At 52.7% G+C, this 26188-nt stretch overlaps 12 protein-coding genes across 12 annotated transcripts; 3 read left to right on the top strand and 9 right to left on the bottom strand.

Annotated features, from left to right (window-relative positions):
- Window positions 1-77: 77 nt before the first annotated feature.
- On the bottom strand, window positions 78-1105 carry J4E90_007262 (uncharacterized protein; the record flags this gene model as incomplete). Its single annotated transcript, XM_051436802.1, has 2 exons — window positions 78-476; window positions 542-1105. 2 exons carry the CDS (start codon window positions 1103-1105, stop codon window positions 78-80), a joined length of 963 nt encoding a protein of 320 aa, XP_051289548.1.
- A 781-nt stretch (window positions 1106-1886) lies between these two features.
- J4E90_007261 (uncharacterized protein) lies at window positions 1887-3659 on the top strand (the record flags this gene model as incomplete). The annotated part of the gene is made up of 1 exon (XM_051436801.1): window positions 1887-3659. One exon carries the CDS (start codon window positions 1887-1889, stop codon window positions 3657-3659), a length of 1773 nt encoding a protein of 590 aa, XP_051289547.1.
- A 99-nt stretch (window positions 3660-3758) lies between these two features.
- J4E90_007260 (uncharacterized protein) lies at window positions 3759-4650 on the bottom strand (the record flags this gene model as incomplete). The annotated part of the gene is made up of 2 exons (XM_051436800.1): window positions 3759-3897; window positions 4034-4650. 2 exons carry the CDS (start codon window positions 4648-4650, stop codon window positions 3759-3761), a joined length of 756 nt encoding a protein of 251 aa, XP_051289546.1.
- Window positions 4651-4979: 329 nt separating this feature from the next.
- J4E90_007259 (uncharacterized protein) lies at window positions 4980-5588 on the top strand (the record flags this gene model as incomplete). The annotated part of the gene is made up of 1 exon (XM_051436799.1): window positions 4980-5588. The coding sequence occupies one exon, from the start codon at window positions 4980-4982 to the stop codon at window positions 5586-5588; it is 609 nt and encodes a 202-aa protein (XP_051289545.1).
- A 681-nt stretch (window positions 5589-6269) lies between these two features.
- J4E90_007258 (uncharacterized protein) lies at window positions 6270-7092 on the bottom strand (the record flags this gene model as incomplete). The annotated part of the gene is made up of 2 exons (XM_051436798.1): window positions 6270-6864; window positions 6923-7092. The coding sequence occupies 2 exons, from the start codon at window positions 7090-7092 to the stop codon at window positions 6270-6272; spliced, it is 765 nt and encodes a 254-aa protein (XP_051289544.1).
- Window positions 7093-9110: 2018 nt separating this feature from the next.
- J4E90_007257 (uncharacterized protein) lies at window positions 9111-10528 on the bottom strand (the record flags this gene model as incomplete). Its single annotated transcript, XM_051436797.1, has 3 exons — window positions 9111-9268; window positions 9300-9989; window positions 10204-10528. 3 exons carry the CDS (start codon window positions 10526-10528, stop codon window positions 9111-9113), a joined length of 1173 nt encoding a protein of 390 aa, XP_051289543.1.
- A 531-nt stretch (window positions 10529-11059) lies between these two features.
- J4E90_007256 (uncharacterized protein) lies at window positions 11060-12806 on the bottom strand (the record flags this gene model as incomplete). Its single annotated transcript, XM_051436796.1, has 3 exons — window positions 11060-11686; window positions 11744-12063; window positions 12116-12806. 3 exons carry the CDS (start codon window positions 12804-12806, stop codon window positions 11060-11062), a joined length of 1638 nt encoding a protein of 545 aa, XP_051289542.1.
- A 1097-nt stretch (window positions 12807-13903) lies between these two features.
- Window positions 13904-14384, bottom strand: J4E90_007255 (uncharacterized protein; the record flags this gene model as incomplete). Its single annotated transcript, XM_051436795.1, has 2 exons — window positions 13904-14133; window positions 14183-14384. The coding sequence occupies 2 exons, from the start codon at window positions 14382-14384 to the stop codon at window positions 13904-13906; spliced, it is 432 nt and encodes a 143-aa protein (XP_051289541.1).
- A 301-nt stretch (window positions 14385-14685) lies between these two features.
- Window positions 14686-16328, bottom strand: J4E90_007254 (uncharacterized protein; the record flags this gene model as incomplete). Its single annotated transcript, XM_051436794.1, has 2 exons — window positions 14686-15521; window positions 15572-16328. The coding sequence occupies 2 exons, from the start codon at window positions 16326-16328 to the stop codon at window positions 14686-14688; spliced, it is 1593 nt and encodes a 530-aa protein (XP_051289540.1).
- A 3109-nt stretch (window positions 16329-19437) lies between these two features.
- On the bottom strand, window positions 19438-20550 carry J4E90_007253 (uncharacterized protein; the record flags this gene model as incomplete). Its single annotated transcript, XM_051436793.1, has 1 exon — window positions 19438-20550. The coding sequence occupies one exon, from the start codon at window positions 20548-20550 to the stop codon at window positions 19438-19440; it is 1113 nt and encodes a 370-aa protein (XP_051289539.1).
- Window positions 20551-21261: 711 nt separating this feature from the next.
- Window positions 21262-22890, bottom strand: J4E90_007252 (uncharacterized protein; the record flags this gene model as incomplete). Its single annotated transcript, XM_051436792.1, has 1 exon — window positions 21262-22890. One exon carries the CDS (start codon window positions 22888-22890, stop codon window positions 21262-21264), a length of 1629 nt encoding a protein of 542 aa, XP_051289538.1.
- Window positions 22891-25117: 2227 nt separating this feature from the next.
- J4E90_007251 (uncharacterized protein) lies at window positions 25118-26042 on the top strand (the record flags this gene model as incomplete). The annotated part of the gene is made up of 2 exons (XM_051436791.1): window positions 25118-25604; window positions 25657-26042. The coding sequence occupies 2 exons, from the start codon at window positions 25118-25120 to the stop codon at window positions 26040-26042; spliced, it is 873 nt and encodes a 290-aa protein (XP_051289537.1).
- Between the last annotated feature and the right edge of the window lie 146 nt (window positions 26043-26188).

Below are 26188 nucleotides of genomic sequence, written 5' to 3'. Positions count from 1 at the left end.
CTGAGAGCGGTAATGCAAATACTGGCATTTACAACACGGTTATCAGAGATATGCAGCCCCTCAGCAACCTGCTACGCTCAATGCCACCTCTGCTCGTCCGGACAATCCGCCTTGTGCCGCCACATACTCACGCAGTCTCGTACGAGACCTTTGATCACGCCAGCATCGTGCGTCCTCCTGGGCGTATAGTGCGCGATCTTGACCAGCGCGTTGTCCGTCTCCTCTCTATCCGTCTTTGTCACCACGCCCTGATCGTCATACGAGATATCCTCACCTGGCTGCTTGAGCAGCTCAGTGTGTACAAGCGGCGGAAGCGACCACGGAGGGCCGCCAGAGGATGCGGGCTTATGTGTTGGGAACTCGAGACAGATGAGGACACCACCCGTAGACGGGGAGTTCGCGGTCGGGCGGCGGAGAAGCGTGGTCATTCGAGATGCCCACTTTGGCCTTAGTGACAGAGGAAGCGCGCAGAGGAACTACTTATCGCATCAGTACAGAACACCAGGCAATGTTCACGAGGCACGTCTGGGACTCTACTCACCGTAATGTCGTAGATAATGTCAAATCCTTCATCACCCTCCCAGCCCTCTACATCTGCCAACCAGCCGTCCCCAAAGAAATCCCCACATACAACATTCATCGTCCCTTTACCGATCTTCTCATCCGCCACCTTGTATTCTCCTTCCAACGGGCCCTTGCCAGCGTCCTTTAGATAACCCTTCGCAGCCTCAGCAGCATGCGAGGACACCTCCAGCCCATAAGCGTCATATCCATGCGCCGCGAAGAGCGCTACATCGTATCCCTTTCCGCACCCCGGCACAAGCACCCTCCTCCTCTTCTTATCGTCTCGTAAAGGTCCAGCGAGTGACGCATAACCCGCCGATTCGCTATTTGGTGGTGGTGCACCGAGTGAAGGATTTGGGTCTGGGGACGACAATGGGCGGCCACGCTCTTGCAGCAGGTCAATCAATGCGGGGTTCGCGTGGCCACGATCCCAAGGTAGGAATGTAGAATCTCTCCATAGGTCGTCCCAGCGATTGTTGTGTTCTTTGTCGGGGGTCGAGGAGAAGTGTGTTCGGAGGCGGTCTTGGTTCTGGGTTGCCATGACGTGGGCAATCTGATTGCGGTGTATGGCGAGGTCGATTGAGTTCGTATCGAAGACCAATGGCTTGACGGTGTCGTGGGATAGCTTTCGACAATGACGGAATGAGGAAGCCGAGGCCACGATGGACCCTTCCAAGCCATTTTGAGCTAACCCATCTTTACCCCGCCAAAACTTGCTCGCACGACAACGCCAAAGTGACGATAACGGCCTTGCAGATGCGATCGGATCCTGCCCTGTCAACCCCAAGGGTGTTTGCACTTCGCTGGCAGATGCACACACATAAGCATCGAACGGGCTGACTTCGCTGCGGCCCTACGACAGATACGACAGATCTACACCTGGCACATCCCGTGCCGTGAAGCTCCAATTACCCGGATCGCAAGCATGCTTCCTACTGGGCCCACCCTTGCTTCGGATATAATTAATGCGATTTGTTTCCGCATGGCAAACCGCCTGTCTCGGCAGTCACTTCTGCTTACTTATCGCCCAACAACTGCGTTTCGCTGGGTTTCGTCTGGAGTCATGGCCTGGTTTGACTTTTCTTCGCCCACATTCCCCGTGTTGAGGACACGCTGCGGTGTACATAGCGTACAGGTACGCGTTGATAGTATGCTGAAGAGCTAGAGATAGCGGCTGTCGACAACCGAGGTATTACGACGCGTACGGAAAAGAGCAGGTGCATGCGGAAATCAATGCAAGCTGTCGATTGACATAACCTTGTGAAGATCGGGACGTTGCGTTACTTGGCTTTCTTTCTTTCTTGTCGTTTTTGCAACGGGCGATGATGGCAGACGACGAGAAGGCAAGATCGCCTTCCGGGATGTTGAAACAGGAGAATGTGCCGGACCGAGGCATCGAAGAAGAGACGAAATTAGAACAGGAAGAAATATCGGAAAAAGACATGCTAGAAACAAGCAACCAAGGGAACGACGACACAATGTCAATTTCGTCATCACGAGCGTCAACGGCTTCAACGCACTCCACCAATGCCGACCAGCCGAGAACATCGAATACGAAGCAACGCCCAGTTACTCTGGCAAGAACCACCTCAGTTCTACCCGATGCCGTTATTGTTCCACGATCACAGCGCCGTGGACTCCTTGCGCGCTTCGCGCTCATCCCCGAGGTTGAGAACCCAGAACACTACGCGCGGCAAACGAAATGGCTTCTCACATTCATTGTCGCCTTCTGTGCCATGGCAGCACCGATGGGTAGCGCAATCGTTATGCCAGTGTTGCAAGAGATCAGCGTCGCTTTCAATGCAACGGAGACAGTAACCAACATGAGCGTTGCTGTGTACATGCTTAGCATGTCAATTTTCCCGTTGTGGTGGAGCTCCTTCTCTGAACGATTGGGTAGACGTACGATATACATCACCTCGTTCATACTCTTCGTGGTGTTCGCTATTCTCTCTGCGATCAGCACAAGCATCGCTATGCTGATCGTCTTCCGCGTCCTGTCTGGTGGTGCAGCGGCATCGGTACAGGCTGTAGGCGCAGGGACTATCGCTGATGTCTGGGAGACGAAAGAGCGCGGAAGGGCAATGGGCATCTTCTACCTTGGACCGCTCTGTGGACCTCTCTTCGCGCCCATCATCGGTGGTGCTTTGGGGTCAGGACTTGGCTGGCGATCGACACAATGGTTTCTGGTCATCTACGGCGGGCTGACACTGATCTTCATCATATTTGCTCTTCCGGAGACCCTGCATCGGAAAGAGAAACCCTCCGCGGACCCAACAGCCCTACCCAACAACGATGCCGGGAAAGAGCAAAGTACAGCGCTCGGGAAAAGCACCACACGTGCCTCCACTGTCCAGAAGACTAAGAGCATTTTACTACACCTACGCCACATCTTCATCGATCCACTGCGCATCATAGCATGGCTCCGCTTCCCGCCCGTCTTCCTAACCGTCTACTACGCCAGCATAACATTCGGCTGCCTCTACATCCTCAACATCAGCATCCAGTCCACCTTCGCCGCACAGCCCTACTCCTTCTCCACCCTCATAATCGGCCTACTTTACATCCCCAACTCCGTCGGCTACCTCCTCGCCTCACTCTTCGGCGGCAAATGGATCGACAGCATCATGCATCGCGAAGCCCGCAGAGCAGGCCGCTACGACGACCGAGGCAAGCTCATCTTCCGCCCCGAAGATCGGATGAAGGAGAATGCGTGGATTGCCGCTATTCTCTGGCCTTCGGCTCTCATCGTCTATGGCTGGACGGCGGAGAAGGGCATTCATTGGATTGTGCCGATGATCAGTAACTTCTTCTTTGGCATAGGGAGTATGCTCATCTTTGCGTTGGTTAATACCATGCTCACGGAGTTCATGCCTAGACGCGCTGCGTCTGGAATCGCACTGAACAACTTTGTGAGAAATATCTTCTCTTTCACCGGTGCGGTGGTTGCGGAGCCGATATTAAGTGCGATAGGAAATGGGTGGCTGATGACAATTCTGGGCATCTGGAGTGTGGTTACGGGATGTATGGCGCTTTATGCGATGGGCAGATGGGGCGAAAAGTGGAGAGAAGCCATGGTTAAGGTCTTGGGGTGATGGATCAGGATCTGTGAATGATTGTTTCGTAGTTTGATGACCGGTATCGTTCAGCATACTAGATGGTTGGCGATGTGATCTCAATAAAGATATCGAATCTCACACCACAAACGACGCCTCAACAAGAACTTCGTCTTCCTCGTCCAGCTCGCGCTTGATCTTCTCAGACTCGTCCAGTATTGTCCGTTCGATCGCCGCGTATGCGGAGCCATAGACAAGCCGCCGGTCGCCATTGTCGCTCACCATACGTAGTACTTGCTCATGCTCACGATTCATGTCAGTAGTCGCAGTGGCGATCTTTTCATTGGGCAGCCTGGCCGCAGTCAAGATAAGATGTGTGTCTCATTCGCCAGTCGATATACGCTGCCCGTTACTCGGTGCCATTGCAGAAATTGGTTTCACCCAAGTCACCAGAGCTCGCCGAACCAGCTTTTGCGATGTTGAAGCCCCGGCCGGTGTAATAGTATCCTCCACCCATTCGGCAGAAGACTCCCTCGCTCAGCCGATACTCCATTTCGTCCGCCACATGGCAGATTGTGTAGCTTTTGGTTTCGTAGCTGCGTGTTGTTGATCCTTCAGACTTCAAATATTTGCCGACGTTGGTGACTAGCGCCATGATGCGGTTGGTAGATTTTTGCGAAGCATGCTGGTTTATGCGGCGATGAGGGTGGCTGGTGACCCCAAAATACTTGAAGGGATTGTTCACGACCGACTGGCTACTGCCACTGTCAGGGTTGTGTTGGAGCAGATTTCGATCTACCGCCTCGCAAAACGTTTCAATGCGCTCGGCACGAATCTGGCGCCCAAGGTAGCGGTGACGACCTTGCTTGATCTCAGCAGTGCTGGTGTGTCCACGAGTCTGGCTGTCGATGGTGGCGTTCTGTTGGGCTAATCGGGGGTCTCCGGAGATGTACAGGCGTAAGTGGTCGATGATCAGCTCAATGTCCTGCTGGCTGGGAGGGTTGCCCTGCTTGTCGACATATGCGCGCATGTAAAGCGTGGGCACAAACTTATCAGAGAGCTCGCTGCCTCGCTGGGCCCACGGAGACTGGTCTGCAAACGGTATGCCCTTGTCATCATGCAAATTGACCTATCGCAACAGCGGAAGTGACAAGCCTCCAACCGTACTTGCTCTGCTAACGTAGGATTCGCTCGTGCGCCCCAGAGCCATGGCTTCCCCAAGCGGTCTCAAGGCCAATAAACCTTGGAAGCTTTGCGTTCGAGGATTGATCAATCTCGCCAGCCCGAAATCCGCTGTTCCAATCCTGGGTTACAATTCCGTTACCATTACAAATTGTGGGGCGATTAGGAGGACGCACCATGAGCGACCATAAGAGACAGCGAAGCAACGAGTCGGGTCTCTTCCGACCACGCTCAACCCGCCGCGCAAAATCGCTAGACTCTTCTAGCTTGCACTGGTCACGGCACGATGCAACTACTTCACAAGCCCATCGGAGACAGCTGCGGCGTCTCGCGCAATCTCCAGACAACCCCCTCCTCTATCTAACTACCATGACACCGTTTCCTCTTCTGGATACGAGATCATCGTATCGCGTATGCTCTCTCGGCATGCCACGACTGCCAGTACACACAACTCGGCATCAAGGCTTCCGCGAGTGGCTAGCCGGCGGCCTTATGCTTGAAGTTCACCAGATACTGCGGAAAGCCTCGGTTCGCTACTACGATGTCGAAGTAGTCATCCGAAAACCGTTCAAGACACCCGGTCCGGACAGCGAGTACCATAAGACTGTAATTGCTTTAGCGGATATCTCGGTGGCAGATGACCACGCCAACTGGGCCATCGCAGCACGAACGATTCTGGAGCGGTTGATAGCCCTGGGACGCGACGACATAAACGTCGAGACCACGGACGTTGAAGCCGCATGGTCGTTCAATAATTCCGTCGTCTTCGACGACGAAACAGCATAAGCGTGGCATGATGTCCACATGCAAATGATCGAAGAGCCTGGCGGAATGCAATGGAACAGTATTGATGTTCTTAAAAGGTCTCTGGGCCAAATTAAGCAAACAACTTCGCCAACTATAAACATCACAGCCTCCGATACGAAGGACCCCAAGTGGTGGAACGAGGCATTGCCACGTTCGAAATCGAGCTCATACACGGCGAGCCAGTCGTTGGTCACAACACGACACCATTCGATGAGGACAGTCTAGGTAGATATATGGTAGAAAATAGCTCATGATAATAGAGCTGATGTACTCTATCAGCTCATTCTCCATCAGCACGTGGAACTTGCGCATGATTTCCTCATCAGCTCGGCGATGGACAGTCGAGCCATGAAGAATTTAGGTCATCAGAAAGCTTCAATGATTGTCTATGCGACTAGATATACAGGGTACTTTCAGTATGCTTTCGAGTTCGGGTAAATGTCGAAGTTAAATGAAACCAAAAAACGTATTTTAGGCCTGGAGCATACATTGTCACAAACGTCACTTATTTGTTAACATTTAATGCTTTGTATGCGGCAACCTCGTATCAACCCACTGTGTCCGTCATTTTCGATTCACCCAACCATCTCTCAATTCATTCTAAGTTAACACACGAATGGCAGCGCAAGGCATTCCCTCCGCGATTCGCTCCGTCCCTGACTAGATGGTCTCGGTTAAAGGGAGGACACCACGAAGCTCCTTAAGGCAGTCTTCCATTTCTGACTTCCATCTGCTTTGTGTAAACATGAGCAGCATGAGGATATTTTTGCGAAAGGTTGATATCTCGCGATTATCGGCAGTGGTTGCGAAAGTAGCGACCCGGTGATCCAACATCATCTGTATCTTCTGCTCGGGACTTTGGTCGTCGAATTCCTGCAGGGTATCTTGATCAAGATCCTTTCCTTGCTCTTTGTATGCGTCGATGAAGGCACTGATTGTTCTCTCCTCTGGCTCCAGATAAAGCTCAGCCGCTTGGATTAGCATGCCGCCGTACCAATCATCCACTGCTACCAGCGTCTCGTAACGCTGCGTGATTTCCAACTCTTCATTCTTCAAAATGGAGTCGGTTTCCTTGGGTAGCTCTTCCAATTCAGTTATAGCCTGTTGAAGGAGGACCGAGGCGGCCCGCGCCTTCCTGGCTGGCGGAACGATCATATGAAATAGCGCAGTGGTATCCTCTGGGGCGGCGGAAGACTGGTCATTTAGTTTCATCGTCCACTCCTCGAAGGAATCCAGGGGCCCAATATCGTCGAGGCTGGTCACGTTGGCCTTTGTTGTAAGTTAGATCGTGCTAATGCATTCGCGAAGCATACCTTACGTAGATATTCTCTGATTTGATGTCTAAGAGACCCTGGGCAACCATTCTGTCCAACTCCTCCATCTGGTTGGCCAACTTTCCCACAAACTGAGTCACTTCATCCGCACGTTCCTTCTGGTTTAATGACACTCGTTGCAACTTCTTTTCGATATCGGTTCCAGCCATGCTAGTGGCGTCGTAGTATTGGCTCGGTTGCACGTTGATTCAAAGCGGACTTCGGGAGTGTGAATCAGCTCAGGCTCTGTGCAGAAGAAAATCGCAAGCTTTATTCAAATCGGGTGCGCGATGTCCATTGTTTGTGGTTTGGGCGCAGGGACCGTCGCGTTCAAGCGCTCCTCAATTGCTTGCTTGTTCATGCTAGATCAGTGATCACCGGCTGAGTTGGAGTAAAGCACACCTATGCGGTGGCAGTTGTATGGTATCAATAGCTGTGCCAACGCTCGCTCTGGGTTCGATGGGACTGTGACTGTTTGCGCCTATGCATGGCTACAGCTCTCATCGTAACTGCTGATGGAGACGATGCGACTGGAGTACCCATACTCTGGCAAAGTTTGCGATGGTTCTACAGATGGACCAAATAGCGCGCAAGGTGATATAATATCAACCAAAGGTGTCGAAGACGCGATGAGCAGGGCGCATTCTGGTCTGACTTGGTACGGAGACATTAGGCTCAGAGCCAGAGTCATCCTCGACAAGGTAACGAGAAGGGCACACTGTGGTGGTCGAATCTGAATGCGGGAACGACTGCGGCACATGATAGGGTATCGAGAAGATTGACGGATATGGGATTGGGTATGGCGTCATGTAGGCTGGGGCGTTATAGCCATAATCACCTCCTTGAGGCACTGAGTAGCCATATGCCACAGGCATTGGTGTCTGCTGATACCCATACTGCGCAAATGGGGGATACTGGAGACTCTGACTTGACACTGGGGGATACTAGCCAATTTCTGTCTGCACAACGACAGTCCCGTCGGGCAACCTGAGCACTTGTTGCATCCGCGAAGATGCTTCGATACCTTAAGTGTCAGAAGGGGTGTTGTAGCGGGGCACCACTTCTATTCCTTCATCTGAGCTGTCTGCCAGGCGCGCAGGCAGGCGCTTGGGAGAAATAGCGTTGGATATGGGTGTTGTGGCTGGTCAATGTTAGATAGTGACACCGGTGAACCGAATTAAGGGTTATGCTGCTTACCAGACATGTGAGCCTGTCTATGAGAGAAGCGCGTGAATGCCTACCTAGATTAGGGACAAGGCTGACACAATGGTGCGATGCGATGATTGAAACCTGAGTACACCAATTCGACGACGTTACGCATTTGCTACTTCTACGCTACTTCCATATGTATGTTGATTACACGCGCAAGTCATGGAGAGAGAAGAAGAAGCAGAACTAAAACCCAGTAAAACCAAGTAGATAGACCGCTTTGATGACGAGCGATAGACTGACGCAAGTTGTAGTCAAGGACTAGCAAAAGTGAACAAACGTTTTAGAGACGAAGAAAGCCCGCTCAGACGAGCAAGAGATAGTCAGTACCCGCTTGAAAAAGCAACTGATTGACTGAATGAACCGAATGATGAAGACGTGAACGTGGCTCGAGAAAGCTATGACAAGCAAGATAGTGATCACATCATCCAGAAGTCCAAGCTTTGCCAGGAAGCCGAGGTATCGCGCTTCGGGTATACAAAGAGCATCGCCTCGCTGTAGCCATCCTGTTCGTACATTTGCAGAAAACAGCAGACGCGGTTCGGGGTTCTTTGGCAGGTCGCGCAGCAGTAGGACGGATCCTTTCTTGGCAGTCCTCCAAGCGTGCTTCTAGCCAACACTGTGGTGACCATGCACTTGACCGCTTTCAAAGACCGGGTTTGGTTCTCTTTGGCCAGGTATCTGGCATAATGCATCCTTCCTAGATCCGACTGGCTACATTCAGCGACTATAGCAGCGATCAAGGAGTCTGCAACATGTCTAGGGAAGTCACGAAGTCGCCTGTACGTGGGCCTTCCGCCATCACTTGCGGGGACTACAAAGATATACTGTACGAGACGAGCCTCCCGACTCTTCTTTGGTCTAGTGCCCGTACGCCTTTTGTTTTGACGGGGTAAGGGTTCATCGTTCACTCGCTCATCTGACGATGCTTCGTCGCTGATGGTATTTTGAGTTTGACTTCGTTGCGAACGGGCTTCACTTAAGCCTTCTGAAGCCCTACGGGATGCAGATACGTTACCTGTGAGCTCTCGTGAGTGGGCACCTGCAAGCCGAGAGCTTTGGCGAGATTGTAGGCGTGGTCGATCGAGTCGCCTTGCTTCTGACTCTGCGTCAAGACCTGACGTGGCACCAGGTGAGCTATCAGTCATGTACTGTCGGGGACGTTTACGCGATGAGGCTGCATCATGATCTAGCGGTTCGAAGACGATACTCTGCGAGCCGCCCGACTTCTCTGTTTGACCGAGAGGCTCTGGAAACGGGGGAATCGCTGTTCTCAAGCCGATGATCTGGCTAGCTGCCGGTGAGCTTTGCTCTTCAAGTCTCTTGGTCCGATCTTCCTCCTGCGATGCTGCTGATGAGGCGTGTTGGGCGGGCCTGTCAGATGGGAGTAACTTGGGTTCAATGCTCTTCTTCTCTGTCTCGAGTTTCTCATGTTGAAGCTTGGCCAGCTCCCCTCTGGTCCTTGTAAGCTCACCTTGAGTCCATGCAAGCTCCTCTTTGGTCCGTTCGAGCTTTTGTTGGGCCTTGAAGAGAGCATCGGCATCAGCCTGAGCCTGAGCTTTGGCGTTGCCATCCACGTTGTCTATGGCTTTCATTATAGTTTCGGGCTCAGCATGATTGTCCTCGATTGGCATATCAACTGACTCCTCTTGCAACTCCTCGGTAGCGGACTGAGTGTCGATGAAATCGTTCCAGTCATCATAAAGCTGGCCCACCTGCAATTCGTATTTGCGGAGGTGTTCCTGCTGCAAGAACTTCCACAGATCCTCGCCAAGATCTCGCATCTCGCTTTTTCTCTTGTCCTTGGCTTTGCGGAACCGCTTTGTGACGAAGTCAACGATCATTTCCGCGTATTCACCTAACACACGTCAGTATGGTGCATCTATGGAAAGACTTGAGAGAGCTACGATGATCTCGCCGAGGTCGATCAAGCCACCAATTTGCTTTGCTGGCTGGGAAAGCCTGATCTCGATATACTTGGTCGACGTTGTTCTCTTGATAAGAGTGTGTGGGTCTAGCGTCTTTTCTATTGTCAGTGGCGGCCTTAGCGAACATGCGCAAAGATCGCTCACCTGGAAACTGACCAGGACCAGTCTGATTAACGAAAGTATTACCAGTGCGAAAGCCGAAGTCAGACTGGTAGTCTTGGCTAGGGTAACCACAGCTAGGTATGCCCACGCGCTGAGTGAATTGACCTGGGATGCCCGCAGTCTGAGGATACTGGCCTGGCAAATCAAGAGACTGGATTGACTGGTATCGGGGCCTCGTCTGTGATGTAAGGTCTGTTTTTTGACGCATTCTTTGCGCATCGAATGGCGAGTTTGTCTTATCCAAGGCAGTGCGCGCTTCACGCGACGCGCTTGACTGTTCGTGTTGCTCGAGTGGCGGAGCCTGCATGGTTTTAGCTCTTCCTGCAACCAAACAACAAGGCGCGGGTAGTCACCATAAGACGTGACAAAGCGGACGCGAGTGAGTGAGCTGCGACAGCAATATGTGGTGGCTGCCAAGGCTCGGGACGCCCGTGCTAGCGCGGGAAATGGCCATACTGAAGTTGCAGACTGAGCGCCACGTTCACTTTTGCAGTTGATGAAAAGCGTGTTTAGGTAGGTAGTATTGAGTAGAGGTACCAAGCCCTCACGTCAGTTCTGAAGTTAGGAGATTAGGCATTAGCTCACGTGTTGGAAATATCGAAAGCAGCTCCTGGGTAGGAAGGCTTTAGAACAGCCTATAGGTCGAAAGACTCTGCGTGGAGCCCAGGACTTGCGAAGTCTTCCCAGGACCGAACGAGCTGACACACTGGGGCAATGCGATGAGAAGTCCCTAGTACTTGAGCTTCGATAACGCTATATATACGCTATGTATCTGGTACTTACACGCGTACGTTGGTATCTAAGAGAAGTTGTGGAGATGAACAGAAAGACGACCCGTCTAGGCCGCGATCATCTCAATCGCGTCGAGACTGATACTGGGACTCAAATATCCCGTAGACGTCTTTCCAGAAATAACAGAGATCTTCAGTATCTGATACTCCCTCGCGCTCTTCACCCACGCACTTGCCGGCACACTGTACTCATAAACGCAGTTGTTGCCACGGTAGGTTCCAACAGTCAGACTTCTGGTATCGCCCTGACCCTTGTCTGACTGCAAAGCAGCGGTCCAGCTGTTCACGGCAATAGCCGGTCTTCCACCAGACATGCCCTCTGTGACACCGATTCTGATCTTTGCGCCATTGGCTAGTTGCGCATCGCTGAGGCGGAAGTAGACGAGGTGGTCGTTGTTGATGTCTTTCCACATGTAGCCGGGGAAGTTGGCAGCGGAGCTGGTACCCACAATGTAGTTGCTAGCATCCCATTTGGCGAGGCGCGAGTCGGACGGGTGCATGTATGTAGGCTTCATGGGGCTGTCGCCGAAGTTCAGGAAACCTTTAGGTGTACCGTCCCATTCGCCGATTCGCCACATGACAGCCGTGTCTGAAGGATCGTTGCAGGTGATCGTGTTCAGCGCTACGGTGCCTCCAGCAGTGACGGTAACAGTGCTAGTGTGAACCTCGAGCTCCTGCGATATCGGGTGAGTTCACATTGTATCGAAGCGCTGACGGTTGGCTGTACTTACACCCTTATATACAGTCAATGTGTACGAGCCTGGCAGAATCTTGCTAATCCTCCAAGAGCCGGATGATGCAATTGTCCAGTATTGCGCTTGGGCACTCTTCAGACCGACAACATACTGGTAACCGCTCTTTACGTTGGCCAAACCAACGCCAGCGACGGCACCACGTTGACTTGCCGGAACCCAGCCATCGATTCCAAGGGAGTCCATCCAGTCCCAGTTGGCGTTGCGAGCAAAGAGAGCGTTGCTCGGTGCGGCACCGCTATCCGTGAAGTGGAGGACAGAGGGACCTTGCAGGCCAAAGCGCATCACATCAGTATGGCCTGTAGCACATTAGCAGATGCTTTGGTCTAGGCCGAGAGTGACTTCACGTACCCATGTTGTAGTGGTAGATATCATAGAGATCTGGGCCACCACTACCTCCGCGGCGCACCAAGCTTCGGAAGAATGGCCCACCCGACGCCTTCTCGTGATTCGACCTAATCATGTACATGCCGACGTTTCGATTGGTGTATCCAACCCAGTCGTAATCCATAGTGCGGCCATACAGCTTGCCGGAGTAATGTTTGGACCATGTCTGGCCGTTGAGCCCGTTGATGTCACCAGACTCGATGGCAGTCGCGCCATCCGGAACCCAGTCCGTGTCTTCGTTGATGTTGTTGGTAAAGATGTTCGGCGGGATGCGAAGGATGTATCGCGACACAGTGATGCTGCTGTCTTTCTTGTTCATGAAGATATAGACGTTGGGGTTGCCATAGCGGAAGACAAGAGTGTGAACGAGCGTTCCTACTTTCATCGTCACCTTGATGACGTTGGTGTATTGCTGGATGGTAACGGTGCCGGGTGCGAGGCCAGATTCCACGTGCGAATTCTTCCCATTCTGGCCGTTGTACTCAACGCCACGGTACTTGATCGAGGTCAAGTCGGCGTTTGACTTGCTGACCTTGACGACGAGATTCGCGTTCGTATCGATAACATAGTTTTTGCCGTCATCGGTGTAGCCCCAAGCTGCAAAAACAGCCGTAGGGGCCAGAAGCAGAGCAGTAACGGTCGCTAAGAACCGCATCTTGAAGACTGACTGATGGAAGACAACGAGCTAGAAACCCCATGTGGTATCATTGTACAAGACGGCTTTATAGCAATGTATTTGCTTTCCCACGTGTGCGCGCAGATGGCTACTACACACCACTACAACACCATCTTTCCCGGTGGTAGTATTGTAGACTTCACGTTAGCTTCCCAGATTGAGCGTGCTCCGCCATCAGGATAGAGCACCTACGCCTTGCGGAGTAGTGCATGGCGCTGATTGTACAGGAGCCGAGCATGGGTATATATCTGGCCAGCGTTTGTAGTACTACTCCGAGCCTAGCACGTCTAGTACCCGCGTGCGCACCATATCATTGGTGGGGTTGGCTTTCGGTGTTTCGAAGCAAATCCGGGGAAATTCTTGAAATTAAGAAGGAAGCTTGGTAGGCATTAGCACCGCCGAGCGCACAAGTGAGAAGGCATCATGGGCCATCGTAGAGGTAAAGTGGTGCGGAGAAACTTTGTGCAGATGTGAAGCGGGGACCATGAGGTGGATTGAAGATGGATGGGCTTGCAGTAGTAATGGATGAGGGCGAAAGGGAAGGGCTGTTTCGCGGGCCGAGGTTACGCCGATTGGTGAAGTTCGCAGAGCCAGACCCCGTGATTCCGCCCCTCATGGTAGGCACATGCCTTCGTGATGCACAATTTCAACGTTTTCTTCTCGACACAACTTGTACAAGTCCACGCCGAACATGGCGCTACATCTCCTTAAACGACAAGACAAGAAGGTTTCGACAGATACTTTGGACCACAGATGTCGGAAACTTTCAGGCGTCCAGGCACATGGCGCTGTGTGCTGGCGATCCTGTCGTAATGTACGAATGCCATGCTTTTTCTTCGGCGCGAAGTCAAATATGGTTTGCATCCGAACAAGTTTGGCTTTTTGTGTCAATAAGTACGAGGAAGCTTGGTTTTGAGCGCCACAAGGTTTACTTTGCCACCGTCACACATGCCATGTCATCGCAGCCCGCAACGCATTCCCAGCCTGACACTCAGGCAAGCACGTCGTTGACGTCCAACAAACTTCAAGTTGTCAGCGTTGGTCCTACAGGATTCCACAGAATGAAGCGTCCTGACTCACTTCTCATCCTCACGCATACGCGTTCGTAGCAAGTCCTTCCCCTCGTCAGGTTGATTCTTGACCTTGTCAATCGCCTGCTGTGACAGCGGCTCCGGCAAAGTCCCTGCATCCGGCTCAAACCACTTCTCTTTAGGCGTCTTGCTACCGTCGGCGAATACAGGATTCGTCATTTGCGCTCTGAAGTCTTCTGGAAAGCGGCTCAGAAAAGTTTCGATGAGTTCAGGTCCTGTGCGACTGGATCAGTACTGGAACCCCCCGATAGGTAGGATGCTTACTGAGTCCTTCCGCAGAGAGCACTTTGCGATCTGCAGTTAGCGAGCGCAGAACGCCGTCGTTACCTAGAAACGTGATACCGAGGATATCGTTCTTGAAGCTTTTGAGAATGCGCGTGACCTCCTGCTGAAGTGGATCGCTGGTGTCGTAGGATGGCACGCATCTCGAGGCGGACGATGTTTGTGCAGTACTTGAGTCGGGCATGATGTTCAAAGCGAAGACAGGAAAATAACTTTTGATCGATTTCAGGGTATAAAAAACACAAAAGGGTATGATGCCATGAGGCCGCCCGTAGCGACTGCAGATGAGCGTGGCCCATCACTGGACGGCCATGTGCTTACAAACAGATCGTCCTCCCGAGAAAACATTACAAGTAAATGGGCGCTGAACCCTGTTACAATCATAAATAGCCATGACCAAGATGGCATACAGCTCGAACGTGAAGTGCAGAACGTAAGCACTAAGCGCAAGATGCGCATTCGCCCCAAACATTATCAATTCGTCATTATGACATCCGAGGCGCCCTGTCGATGGACATGCGAGCAGCTGCAATATCCATAGACATGCGGGGAGCACGGCTGTCAATGGAATGCCTCGACAGCTGGTAGCTCATGCGCCAGTCAAGCGGCAGGCGACCTTCGTTTGTGGTACGTCGAGAAGCGTGGCCGATAACGACGTGCATCTCGAACTTGTCCAATCCAGTCTTTTGCAAATACGCTTCGTATCCCTCCGACTTGGAAGCCCGCTTCATCCACTCCTCACTCACCGCGGATGGGTAGACTACGCGCAGCAGGGGCTCGGCACCACGGAATCGGTAGTATTGTCGGATGTCGTCGTGGGGAAACAGGTGCAAGTCGATCCTCTTCATCGGCCCGTTGACTGCGGTAAGCCAGCTTTGGTTGCTGTTGGCAAGGTTTGGCAGCAGTTTGTTGAGCTCACCAACGATCTCAGAGATGCTGCGGAAGACAACTCCCTCAGTGGAGGTGAAGCGACAATCGGTGCGACGCGTGCGTACGAGGCATCGGATGAGCGGCAACAGGTCAATGGGCTCCATGTCGAAGCACGCAGCATCGATGTCCAAAGAGACATGGCCCTTGAGCGAATCAATCTTGACCAGGTTCGACTTCTGGCTCCACAGGTCGATGATGTAGTGTGCCTTCTCCGCGTAGATCGGTAGAAACTCCTCGCGAAGCTGGTGGCATACCTGCGTAAGGTTGTAGTATTGTCTCCGCTTGGTCGGGGTGGCTTCGCCTTCGCGTTGGACCAGTGCTGGATCATCGTGACGGCACATCCTGATGGGCACCTCCTCGCTCATGCGCTCATAGATGCGGTTTCTGATCTCTGTGTCGCATTAGCGGTTGTACATATATATAGACTACGGGGTAACATACCTGGCGGCATGTCGAGGAAGCACAGTGGCGCGGTCTTCTTGGGTGCCGGGACGTCTTCAACAGCATCGTCAACCTCGGGACTCATGGATGTGACTTCATCGATAGCCAGTTCTGGTGTCTCATCGTGTACAGACGGGGTAATCGGTTCGGGTTGCTGCTCGGGGGTGATCGCACGGGTTTCTGGTTCAGGTGTCGCACATCGCACAGGTGCAGCGGCGGCAGCGGCGGCAGTATCGCGGGCTTCAGGCTCTACTTGTGTATAGGCGACGGGAGTCGAGTTCCATGGCTCCTGTTCAGGGGTGGCGCAGCGAACAGGCGGGGTGACTGCACGAACATGTTGTTCCTCGTGCTTTTGGTCGAGTTGCTGCTTGGGCTCCGGCTCCTCGGCTACTGACGATGTGTCTTGCTTTGTGGCGGATTTAGCTGTGACTAGGACCCTCTGTTCGACCATCCATCCTGCACTCGGTTTCGACTTCTCCGAAATGACAGCCAGCTCGACATCATCGTTCTTGCTGCCGCGACTCTCAACACCAGACCGTACACTTGCGCTCACTGGATTCGCGGCGCGCTCGAAACGGTCTCCATTGGGCGCGGAGATGTCGTTCGGCTTCTCAATCGTGGGGTGAAGGGTGGTTGCAGTAGTTCCATGCGCGTTGCTGGGCTCGGGCGTCGCGTCGTTTGTTTCAAGCGGCTCTGTTGACGTCTCACGCGTCCGTCTCGCCCGACCACAACTGAAAAGGTCGCCCAAAAACGACATGGCTGCTCTTCCACACCACCACGGCGAGTGCGTGGATATTAGGAATAAGTACTGTGGGCAAGTCGCACAAAAGTAAAGAGACCGGCACAACCGTCTATTGGGGCACCTGCTAGCTCATATGTTTCTTCAGTCAGGATTGCGGCATCGAGTGAGAACAAAGGCTAAACCCTTTCAATGGTCGATGAAACGCATTGGGCGAATGAAGTCGTCGGTAAGATTGCTATCACACTGAGATGACCGGGGTGGGGCACGTGCTTTACCCCTGATCAGCGCCTTCGATCCCCACTTTCGATGAGGCTTATCTTATCTGCGTGTGCGCGGCAGATTCACAATTCCACCGCCTGGCATCATGCCCGCATCTTGTCCAGCCTGCCGGTAGTCGCCGGGACGGTGCGCGCAGGTGATGTGTCTGGCGCAACTTACATGTCGATTAAGGTTGCCATGAAAGTTTGTCTGTGACCCGTTCACACGCGGTCGATGGGCTCATCTCGGGCTAGCGAAAATCGCCGAAGGAAAAGCTTCGGTCACCTGAGCGCCCATGGCGGAATTATTTGATTCTCTATACCTTTATTGTCTAACGCAAAGCTCTTCGGGTACGTGCAAGCTTGCCCAGGCATCGCAGCCTAACGATTTGCGGAAATGTCGAACGCGCGACGTCATTGCCATCCACGATCCACCACAACGGGAACTGTCAGGCCGGAGCACCTCATCAAATATCCTCGGATCATCTCGATATACGACATACATACGGGAAAATGAATATACGATAACAAACGATCAACAAATACTGCCAGGCCACGATCCACCGGGACTAAAGACGATCTTCACAGGCTGGACCCATCTGCAGGGCAGCAGCTCCATTCTCAACGTCTCCCAGGGTTTTGACGTTCTCACGCATCTTGCAGTATGTCCAAGCCGCCACCTGGAGCGCCAGTAAGCCGGTCAAGATCTCCGAATTGTTGATGTACGTAGTGTATGGCGCGCCTTCGTTGTGTGGGTGATAGTATCTGAGGCACAGGACGCGTACCGCGTTCTCGAAGAGGTGGTAGTAGGCGAGTCGAACGATCGCGTCCTGGGTTGATACCAATTCTGTCGTATTCCAAATCATCGTCCAGTCGAATCGAGGCTTGACGATGCAGTTGCGGTCGGTTGCTGCGGGATCACCAGACACGCCTTCCCAAATATTGTTGAGAAATGTTCCCAAAGACGTCCATTCCCAAGCACGGAGGTCAATGAAATCTGTAAGGACGAGGATGTTCAAAGGTGATATTGCAAGCCAGGGGATCATCCAGTCTAAGGATCGCAACTTCAAATGCAGCATGCCTGAAAATATGGCTAGAAATCGCACGATGAGGCTGGTAGCTAAGAGGCAGTGAAGAAGCTGGTGCTTCGTTTTCTCCAAAGAGCGCGAATAGCTGGTGGAGAGTCCGACGAGGCTGAAAGAGATCAAGAGCCAGGTGAGTTGGCTCGGTGCTTCGAACATGTCTTTAAAGGTATCTGCTGCGTCTTCTGAATGATGAAGATCGCCGTACAAATACCCTTGATCTGATTTTGTCAAGTCTGGTATGGATTGCCTACCAAGAAAAATGTCGCATGCGGCAAGTGAGACCAGCCATTGCAGTATTACTAAACAACCAGTAGTGCCGGTCAGCATGATGTGTGTTTGGTGGTGCGATCGACGTCGGAATTTGTTGAATGTGAAGAGTTGTGGCCTAAAATTTAGAGGGTGCATGTCGACTTTATATAAGATGATGTCTTCGCAAGTCCGCCACCACGAGACATTATCGCGTCCGTCCATGGTTCGGCGGTATCACGACCAAGACAGTAGACCAATCATATTATGAGTCTGCGTAATCATAGTGACGAAGCGTTCCCTTCGACCAATGCGCGGATGTGTGAATAAACTTACCAATATGGACTAGCGCATTATGGCGTACGCTCCCGAGGTCACTCTCTCACCAGGTTCTCCAGTCATATGTATCAACTGCCACCGGTCACCACACTACACAACCACAACCAAACTTCAGCCTCACTCCGCAACCATCCCGCGGTCACCATGCAACCAGAGAATACGCACTCACTGCGCCGACTGGGTACCAAACAAGATGCGACAAAGCTCGGCTTTATGGATCTACCCGGAGGTAAAGCAGCAACTTGTTGGTTCGACAAATAGCAGTGCGCTAACATTCATCGCAGAATTGCGCAACACAATATATTCATACTGCAAGAAATCTGGAGACGAGAACTTTACTCGCCAATCACCTTCGGTGCATGAGATCGGATATCGAACCTACTTCCATCTCTGCCAGGTCAATCATCAGATTCGTCAGGAAACGCGTCCATTGCAATACCTTAACTTCACATATCGAGTCCCTCTCAAAGATCTTGCCGCCAATGTGGACACGTTTCTGGTACCGCATAAAGGATACTCCCTGGTCGGTAGTACCTCCTTCACCTTTCGATTCGATAAAACTTTCCCTCGCGTCAACATAGCTCCACTTATTCGAGTATGCAAAAGGCATCCGGATTTCGCCGTCAGGCTTAACGGCATCAGCTCTGTCCGCCCTAACCATTTGTTCCGCTTGTACCACTATCCAAGAACGCTTAGCAGGCGAGCATTGGATCTCGACACGCAGTTCCAAGAACTAATCAAGCACTCTCGAGTTCGATCTGCCGACTTGAACAGTTCCACTACCTCTCAGCGCCGATGGAGCAAGTTTCTCGGGAAATCTGTGGAGGAATTATAGATTCACTCTTACAGCAAGGAGCTTGACGTGGATATGATAGTCAAGTCCGAGGCATCTGAACCGTGGATGGACGATATTACTCAGACCAACCGTCGGGTCGGCATCCCTGCTCACCGTCATCGCTACAAGAAGGAATACAAGGCATGGGTATACAAAAATCGGTTTCCAGGGTTCTTGATACAGAATGTAGCCTCTGTGATAGTGTCGGATAGCACCCGAGTGTAACTGCTCAGCAACGATATGCACATAAAGTAGGCCGTCGTTTCTTGCTGAGATAGGTATATAATCTCAATACTTCAGCACACTTATACGAAGCTACATCGTTACTCATTCAGTTCCAAACCAGTGTCGCCCATTTCCATCTAACCCTGCTGCCACAAACTCGTAGTATGCCCCTGAAAGCTAACCCCATCAATCTCCCTAATCTCCTCATTACTCAACCTCCACCCCAGCGCCGCACAATTGCTAACAGCCTGCTCCTCCTTCCTCACGCCACATACCGGCGTAATACCCTTGCACATATTGTAGTTCAGCGCAACAGCACTCTGAGGTACACCGCGCTTATCCGCAATCTTCTTCAGCACCGCGTTGATAGGCTCAATGTCCTTCATATCGTAGCTGGAGAAGCGGTATGACTTTGGCGGCGGGTTATCAGGCGTGTATTTGCCAGTCAAACGACCTTGAGCGAGCGAGGAGTAGGACTGCAAGACGATACTGCGTTCTTTGCAGGCCTGGAGGAGGCCGGACAGTTCTGGTTCGCGGCGGAGGACGGAGTATTCGACTTGGTTGATGGCGAGGGGCACGCCGTATTTGGCCAGTTCGTCTTGCATCTTGATCATGTCTGCGAGACTATAGTTTGCCACGCCGACGGTCTTGGTCATGCCTTTTTCTACGCACTCGGCCATGCCTTTGGCAATCATGGGGATGGTTTGAAGGTGAATGGGGCCATGGACGAGGTAAATGTCGATGTAATCGAGGCCGAAGTTCTTAAGTGAAGTTTCGAGCTTCTTGAGGGGGGCCATGGTGGGGTGGAGGACGTCTTTTGCTTGGGGTACGACAAAGTACTTGTCTTGCATGATGAAGCTGTCTCTTGGCATGTCCTTGACTAGTCTTCCGCAGATTGTCTCGCTCATGCCTGTGCCGTAGACTTGGGCGGTGTCGATGAAGTTGACTCCTTTGCTAACGCAGTGCTTCCATGCTGCAACGACATGGGGCTCTTCTTCGGGCTTCCAGTGCCAGGTAGAAGTGTCTCCCCAAGGCCAGGCGCCGATGCACAGTTGCGGAGCGTACACATCTCCGTTTTTGCCTTTGTATGTGACCTTTTGGTCGGCGGTTGGGATCCAGCCTTCTGGCATGACGGCTGCGAGACCATCAAAGGAAGGGTCGACTGGGTTGGGCTTGGTGTGCTTGCCGCTGTGGATGCCAGTGACAGCTGACATCCCAGAGGATAGACCAGCTTGAAGGACGTGCTGCATCTTTGCGATTCGATAGTACTGGAATTGTAGTACGACAAAAGAATCTTGCTTGAACCTGAAATCGAGACAGCGCGTCTTGATATCTATTGTTATACTCGCGCAGCATGTAGATCTACGACACGGCAAGTCGTCGGCATCATGGCGAGCACCTTGTATGATGCGGCGATGATTCTTACATTCATTTCCGGCCTATACGCAGCGGTTGTTCCTGCATGGGTACCACAAGTTCGGGAATAGATCCATAAGACCCTGATGTATAGGCGGCAAAACGGCGTGATGTTTGAAGTGGATGTCGGGATGATGCGCGGGTGATGTCATGCCTCGACCACGTTCTGTTATGTGGGTACTCACGACAGAGACCCGACAAACCAGTACCAGAAGTGTAAGAAACGTCTTGATATTTTCCGGAAGCATATACTGGGACCTAAATGTACGTTCAGCGATCGTCGTTGGTAGTAGCGGTCGTTCCACGGTGGTGGCCGGGACCTATTTCCCGAAAAGGCAGTCGCGTTCACCTGTCACGACAGTTCCTGAAAGACAACGCGCATGACTCTCGATGTCTTGCGTTTTGCGACGCGTCGAGTTAGCATCTGTAGGCAAACTGGACACTGTGGCGAGCTGTAAAAGGAACAAAGCGAGATATTGAGGTGGACTACTTCGTAGCCTGTGAACGTAAAAGCTTAATTCATATATACTGAAAAACATAAAGTTTTACAAGATGCTGTTGTCCGCACATGTAAATGCGCCGTTGACATCTGTTGTGGCAAATGTGTTCATCAAAGCGCGGATACTGGCGTACATGCCAGGTACCATCATGAAGAGCGTGACCGACATGATGAACACGTTGAGAGCGGCCGTCGCAAGCTTCTTTGTACTTGATCGCCACTTGCCGTTCCAGTTGAGATGGAACCAGAAAAGCACAGTAACACCCCAGGTGAACCATGATAGCAGAAGCGCGGCGGAAATGTTGAGAAGGGAGCTGAACACCGGAATAGCGTTGGCGAGGATCCACACGACGACCCAGAAGAGGGTAACCGAGAAGAGCCAGACAGCCCATTCAGTCTTGTTACCGACGTCACCCATTGCGATGGAAGCGCGGCGGCCACGCGACGATCCGGAAGCGCTAGATGAGACTTCAGCGTTGAAGCTTCCATCTTTCTTGGCCTGGCGAGTGCCGATCTCGCGCAGGAAGAAGACGTGCAGGTAGCGCGCGGCGGTCATGCCGAACACCAAACCAGTGCCAAGGAGTCCAACAAAGATGATTCCGTAAGCGACCTTTGCCATCAAGGGTTGGAGAGATCCGAGCGCTGGCGAAGCGACGGATTCACCGGAAAGGGCGTAGACGACCGCAGCGACGATGCAGTAGATGGTGGTAGTGGCGCACTTCTCAATGGTGACAGCGCGTGGGTAGTCGCGAGAGGGGTCCTCCATCTCAGCAAGGACAGTCGGAAAAGCTTGATTGCCGCTGAAAGCAAACGCGATGTTCAGGAACGCAGCGACAGCTTCCGTGAACGTGGGACTTCCAATAGCTTTCAGGTTGAGAGGTGCTTCCGCATTGCGGGGACCCTGAACACCAAGCACAATCATGACGAACATGACGGCCGAGAAGATGGAGATGGTGCAGGGCCAGGATGCCCATGACACGAAACGCATACTACGCGGTACGCACATGGCCCACATGGCAATGGCCGCGACGACCGAGAAGGCGACCGTGCAGGTCGCGTGTTCGCTGACAGTGTTGAGACCGATCGAGATAGTGACCACCGCCGATGCGCTGATGAGAGCCATGTTGATGAGGAAACCAATGGCAAAGACGGCTTCGAGCCAGGGACCGCCGAGGACGCGTCCGTAGTCGACAATGTTGAGCATGTAAGGATACTTGCGCCAGTACTGAACGAGATTATAGGCAGTGTACAAGCTAAGCATTCCCATACCGACAATGGCAATGATACCAGGGAAGAACCCAAGGGTGTTCAGAGCGGCTGGCAATGACAAGATACCGATGCCGATCTCATTGGTCATGAAGATGATGACAGTTTGTGTTGTGTTGAGTTTCTTCGTTCCTGCACTGCTTGTGGGGCGTTTGCTTGCATTCTGGATATCGGATACGTCGCCTAGGTTCGTGTCGTGTTCGGAGGAGGTTTCGAGCTTTTCGGGGTCTCCGTGCTTCTTTTGTCGCAAAGGGTCTTCCGGATCGTGAGTAGGATCTGCTGCAAGGGCTACTGTAGGTCGCTGGGCAGATACGGGCAGATCATTGAGAGCTTTGGGCTTGTTGTCGAGGTCGTGTGTATGTTGCATGGGAAGGTTGCCGTGGGCAGAAGAGACGTCTTTGTGATCCATGGTTAGAGGGAGACCAAGCACTTACGCCTGCATGTACCGAGTGAGTGTGGTCGAGACGGGGAAATCGAAGTGACAACGAAGATGCGACCAAGAAACGAACTTGTCAATGGAGACGTTCGATGAGGGCTAAGTTGAGAGGATAAATAGATGCGGGAAAGAACGATAGACTGGTCACAGCGCAGCGTGGAGGAAACCAAGGACATGGAGAATTACGTATTAACGCACATCGCACGCGGACCAAGACAGTAGCTGGTAGTAGCGTATCGTAGAATGCGTCCGCACTTTAACGGGGACTGTGCACCCAATGATGGCTGGATTTGGAGGCAGGGTCTCGCGGAGGCGTGGAGACGGAATGGTACTTTTATCCACTTCAGGTATGTGGGCCTCCCTAGATGCCGTATAGATGAAGCTGTTAGTAAAGGAACCGAGCTGGTGTTTCGCGAAACGCGCAACTGCGGCACGCTGGGTCCTTCCGGACGATGCGCAGCCTTCCCACGCTGCCGTTCCTATCACACGATGCAACGCGATGCGGAGAAGGGTCTTGGTGACGTCTGATGCTCATCCACGTCGGGAGCGACCGCGCTAGCGAGAGCCGCATCTGACAACGCGAGAACGGCGCCGAAGCAGCCCGGTGTCACACCCGACAGCTTGGCCGCTGTCGTCATCGGTCTGGGCATGTTGTGATGAAGTCCATCAAGCCCGAACCCTCAAATAGCCATGTGTAAGTGTGAGCGTGTCCCAGATTACAGGAACCTTCCGAGTATCCAGACGATGGACAGACGTTGATTCAGTGTGTAGGCCATTTCCGGGACGAAATGGGAAGGAACCCGAAGGATCCATCCGCGACAAGGACATGCCGAGTCGCATTGGCAGTGAATGCGAAAATTTCGCGCGGTAAAACATCGGCTGCAATCCATAATCTCATCATGTTACATCCAGTGAAAGTGAGGCACTTGGAAACCGGAGTGCACGGACGGTTGGCATGGCGGAGGAGTTGGGAGAGCCAAGACCAGTCTTATGCGATAAACTTCGACGGCAGATGTCCGCTTCGAGTGTTGATAGGTTCGCAGACATGTCCAGAGGCACTCTCATCCCATACTAGAGGCCGCGGACGAGATGAAGAACCCGGTCGAGAAACGATATCTCCTTCAATGGTCGCTGTGGGAAGACACTGAGCCGTGGAATCGGTAGATGGTCGCATAAGGTATTGAATCGAGATAGCCAACAGTACGGTTTCCATGGGTCGCAGCACATCAATCATTACTCCGGTTCCGCTGCAAGGTACCGATTTGGTTGTATCTGTGGAGTCGCATGTCGCAAGGGAGGTCGCATAGGAAGACGCAGTGTTCTGCTGCTGGCATGTCGCTTGGGAAAGATGAATCGTGTCGCTCTTGGAATAGACCTTGTTGGCCAGGAAGGCTGTTAATTCAGTCAGTAAGACGTGGGGAAGACCGAGTATCTCTCCGCGATATCTGGAGCAGGTAGGTCAGACGAGAGTATGATATTGAAGTCAGTGTGGGATGAAGTCGTGGGTATTGTCGGTTGTTGGTCGCATGGAGTAGGAGTTGACGAGAGGCCCCTATTCGAGTGGGCACACATTTCGGGTTACGCGTCAGCTGAGTCATGCGCCTTCATTTTCCCATCTGTCGCTTCCTCATACGCGATCTTCGATCCACCGATCCTCAAAACTCGGCCACAATCGCGATCTCACACTGTGCGCTTCCTCTTCTTTCTTATCGCGAAGGATGTCTCGCGTTTCCGCACGTACTGTGCCCTCTGCAGGTTCCCAAGGTGCGGCGCAGGAGTGGCTGTGAGGCGGCTGTGAGGCGCACGGGGGCCTAATAGCCGTTCTTTCCGGGCGGGACGGCGCCAAAAAGCTTGGCCTACGACTATCATCACCATTCTCAAACCTTTCGGGGCCACGCAGGAGCGTCAAGCATGTCGACTTCCTGCTTGGCATGTTGTAGTACGCGCATGCCTTTCCCCAGGAATGACAGGAGGTGAAACGAGATCGATGGCTAGTCCCCACCTCATCTTCGACGTTGCTTCGACGGCTTCTCCATCTTGTCACCTTCCGCCGACTTTCCCTTTGCCGTGTGTTTGAGCGAGAGTCTGCCGTGTTCCCTGCTTGATCGATAATCCGCCCCCGAGATACCTGCCGCTATTCCCGTCGTTGACGAGTCACTCATTTTTGCGTCGCTTCCTCCTCTCATTCTCCACATTCACCATGATACCCCGGATAGCGCTTTCGGCGCTTTTGTACGCCTCCACCGCATTCGCAGTGTGCACCAAGCTCGAAGACTGTCCCCAGTTTGAGGCCCTCAAGACCGACGAATGCCAAACCTACCATCATTTCCTCGCCCGCGGCTCTACCTCGCCATACCCGGGCCACGTCATCGAGACAGTCGGCAAAGTGTGCAATGCGCTCAACACCAAGGAAAACCCCAAGGCCTGCGGATATGAGGATGTGCAGTACTGGGCCATGAACGGCGGAGAGCGATGGTGCATATCGTCGCACGAGGGGGCTATGAATGGCGCCGAGCAGATGAGGAACTACACTGCGAGGTGTCCGGACAGCCACCTCATTGTGATGGGTTTCAGCCAGGGTGGAAGTGTCGCGCTCGACGTCCTCGGTGGTGGTGGCGGTCCACTCTGGGGATGCACTCAGGAAGACAACCCACCCATGAACATCTCAAGTGCGCCCGGATCCAAGGGTACGACTTTAATCTTCTCTCAACTTTTAGGCCTCAACTGACATCTTCACAGTCGTAGCAGCACTTGCTTTCGGTCCCACGCGACGTTCCGCAAACCAGTCCTTCACCCACGGCGGCGGCGAGATCTCGGATGGCGGCGCACCACGAACCGCGGAGCAGAACGCCGGTCTCCAACCCTACGCTGACGCTGGCAAGCTCCGCGAGTACTGTCAGCCTGGCGACCCTATTTGCGCACCCCATACCAAGGACAAGGACATGTCCAAGCACCTGAACTACTTCGACCTGTTCGGTGACGAGGCAGCACAATGGGTCATTGACCTCGCAAAGAAAGCCGAGAGTGGAGACCGAACCTCAGGCGCGAAGAGTATGCTCCACCAGACCGTCTCGCACCCCATTGCCAACGTCTTCGTCCTGATCTTCGTGCTATTCGCCATATAGTAAGTTCTTTCCATACACTCGCAGTAGTACCATAGAAGCGCGATAGACGGAGCGGCGTTAAGAAGAAGGACTTTGGAATCATACAGAATGAAGACTTATACCTTGCAGTTTTGCAGTGAGGAAGTTCGCCGTATGGAAGACCACAC

This window comes from Alternaria incomplexa (genome assembly GCF_024043165.1).
Source record: "Alternaria incomplexa strain BMP 0042 chromosome Unknown scaffold_10, whole genome shotgun sequence".
Lineage (NCBI taxonomy): Eukaryota > Fungi > Ascomycota > Dothideomycetes > Pleosporales > Pleosporaceae > Alternaria > Alternaria incomplexa.
This window is presented reverse-complemented; position numbering and strand designations above follow the sequence as displayed.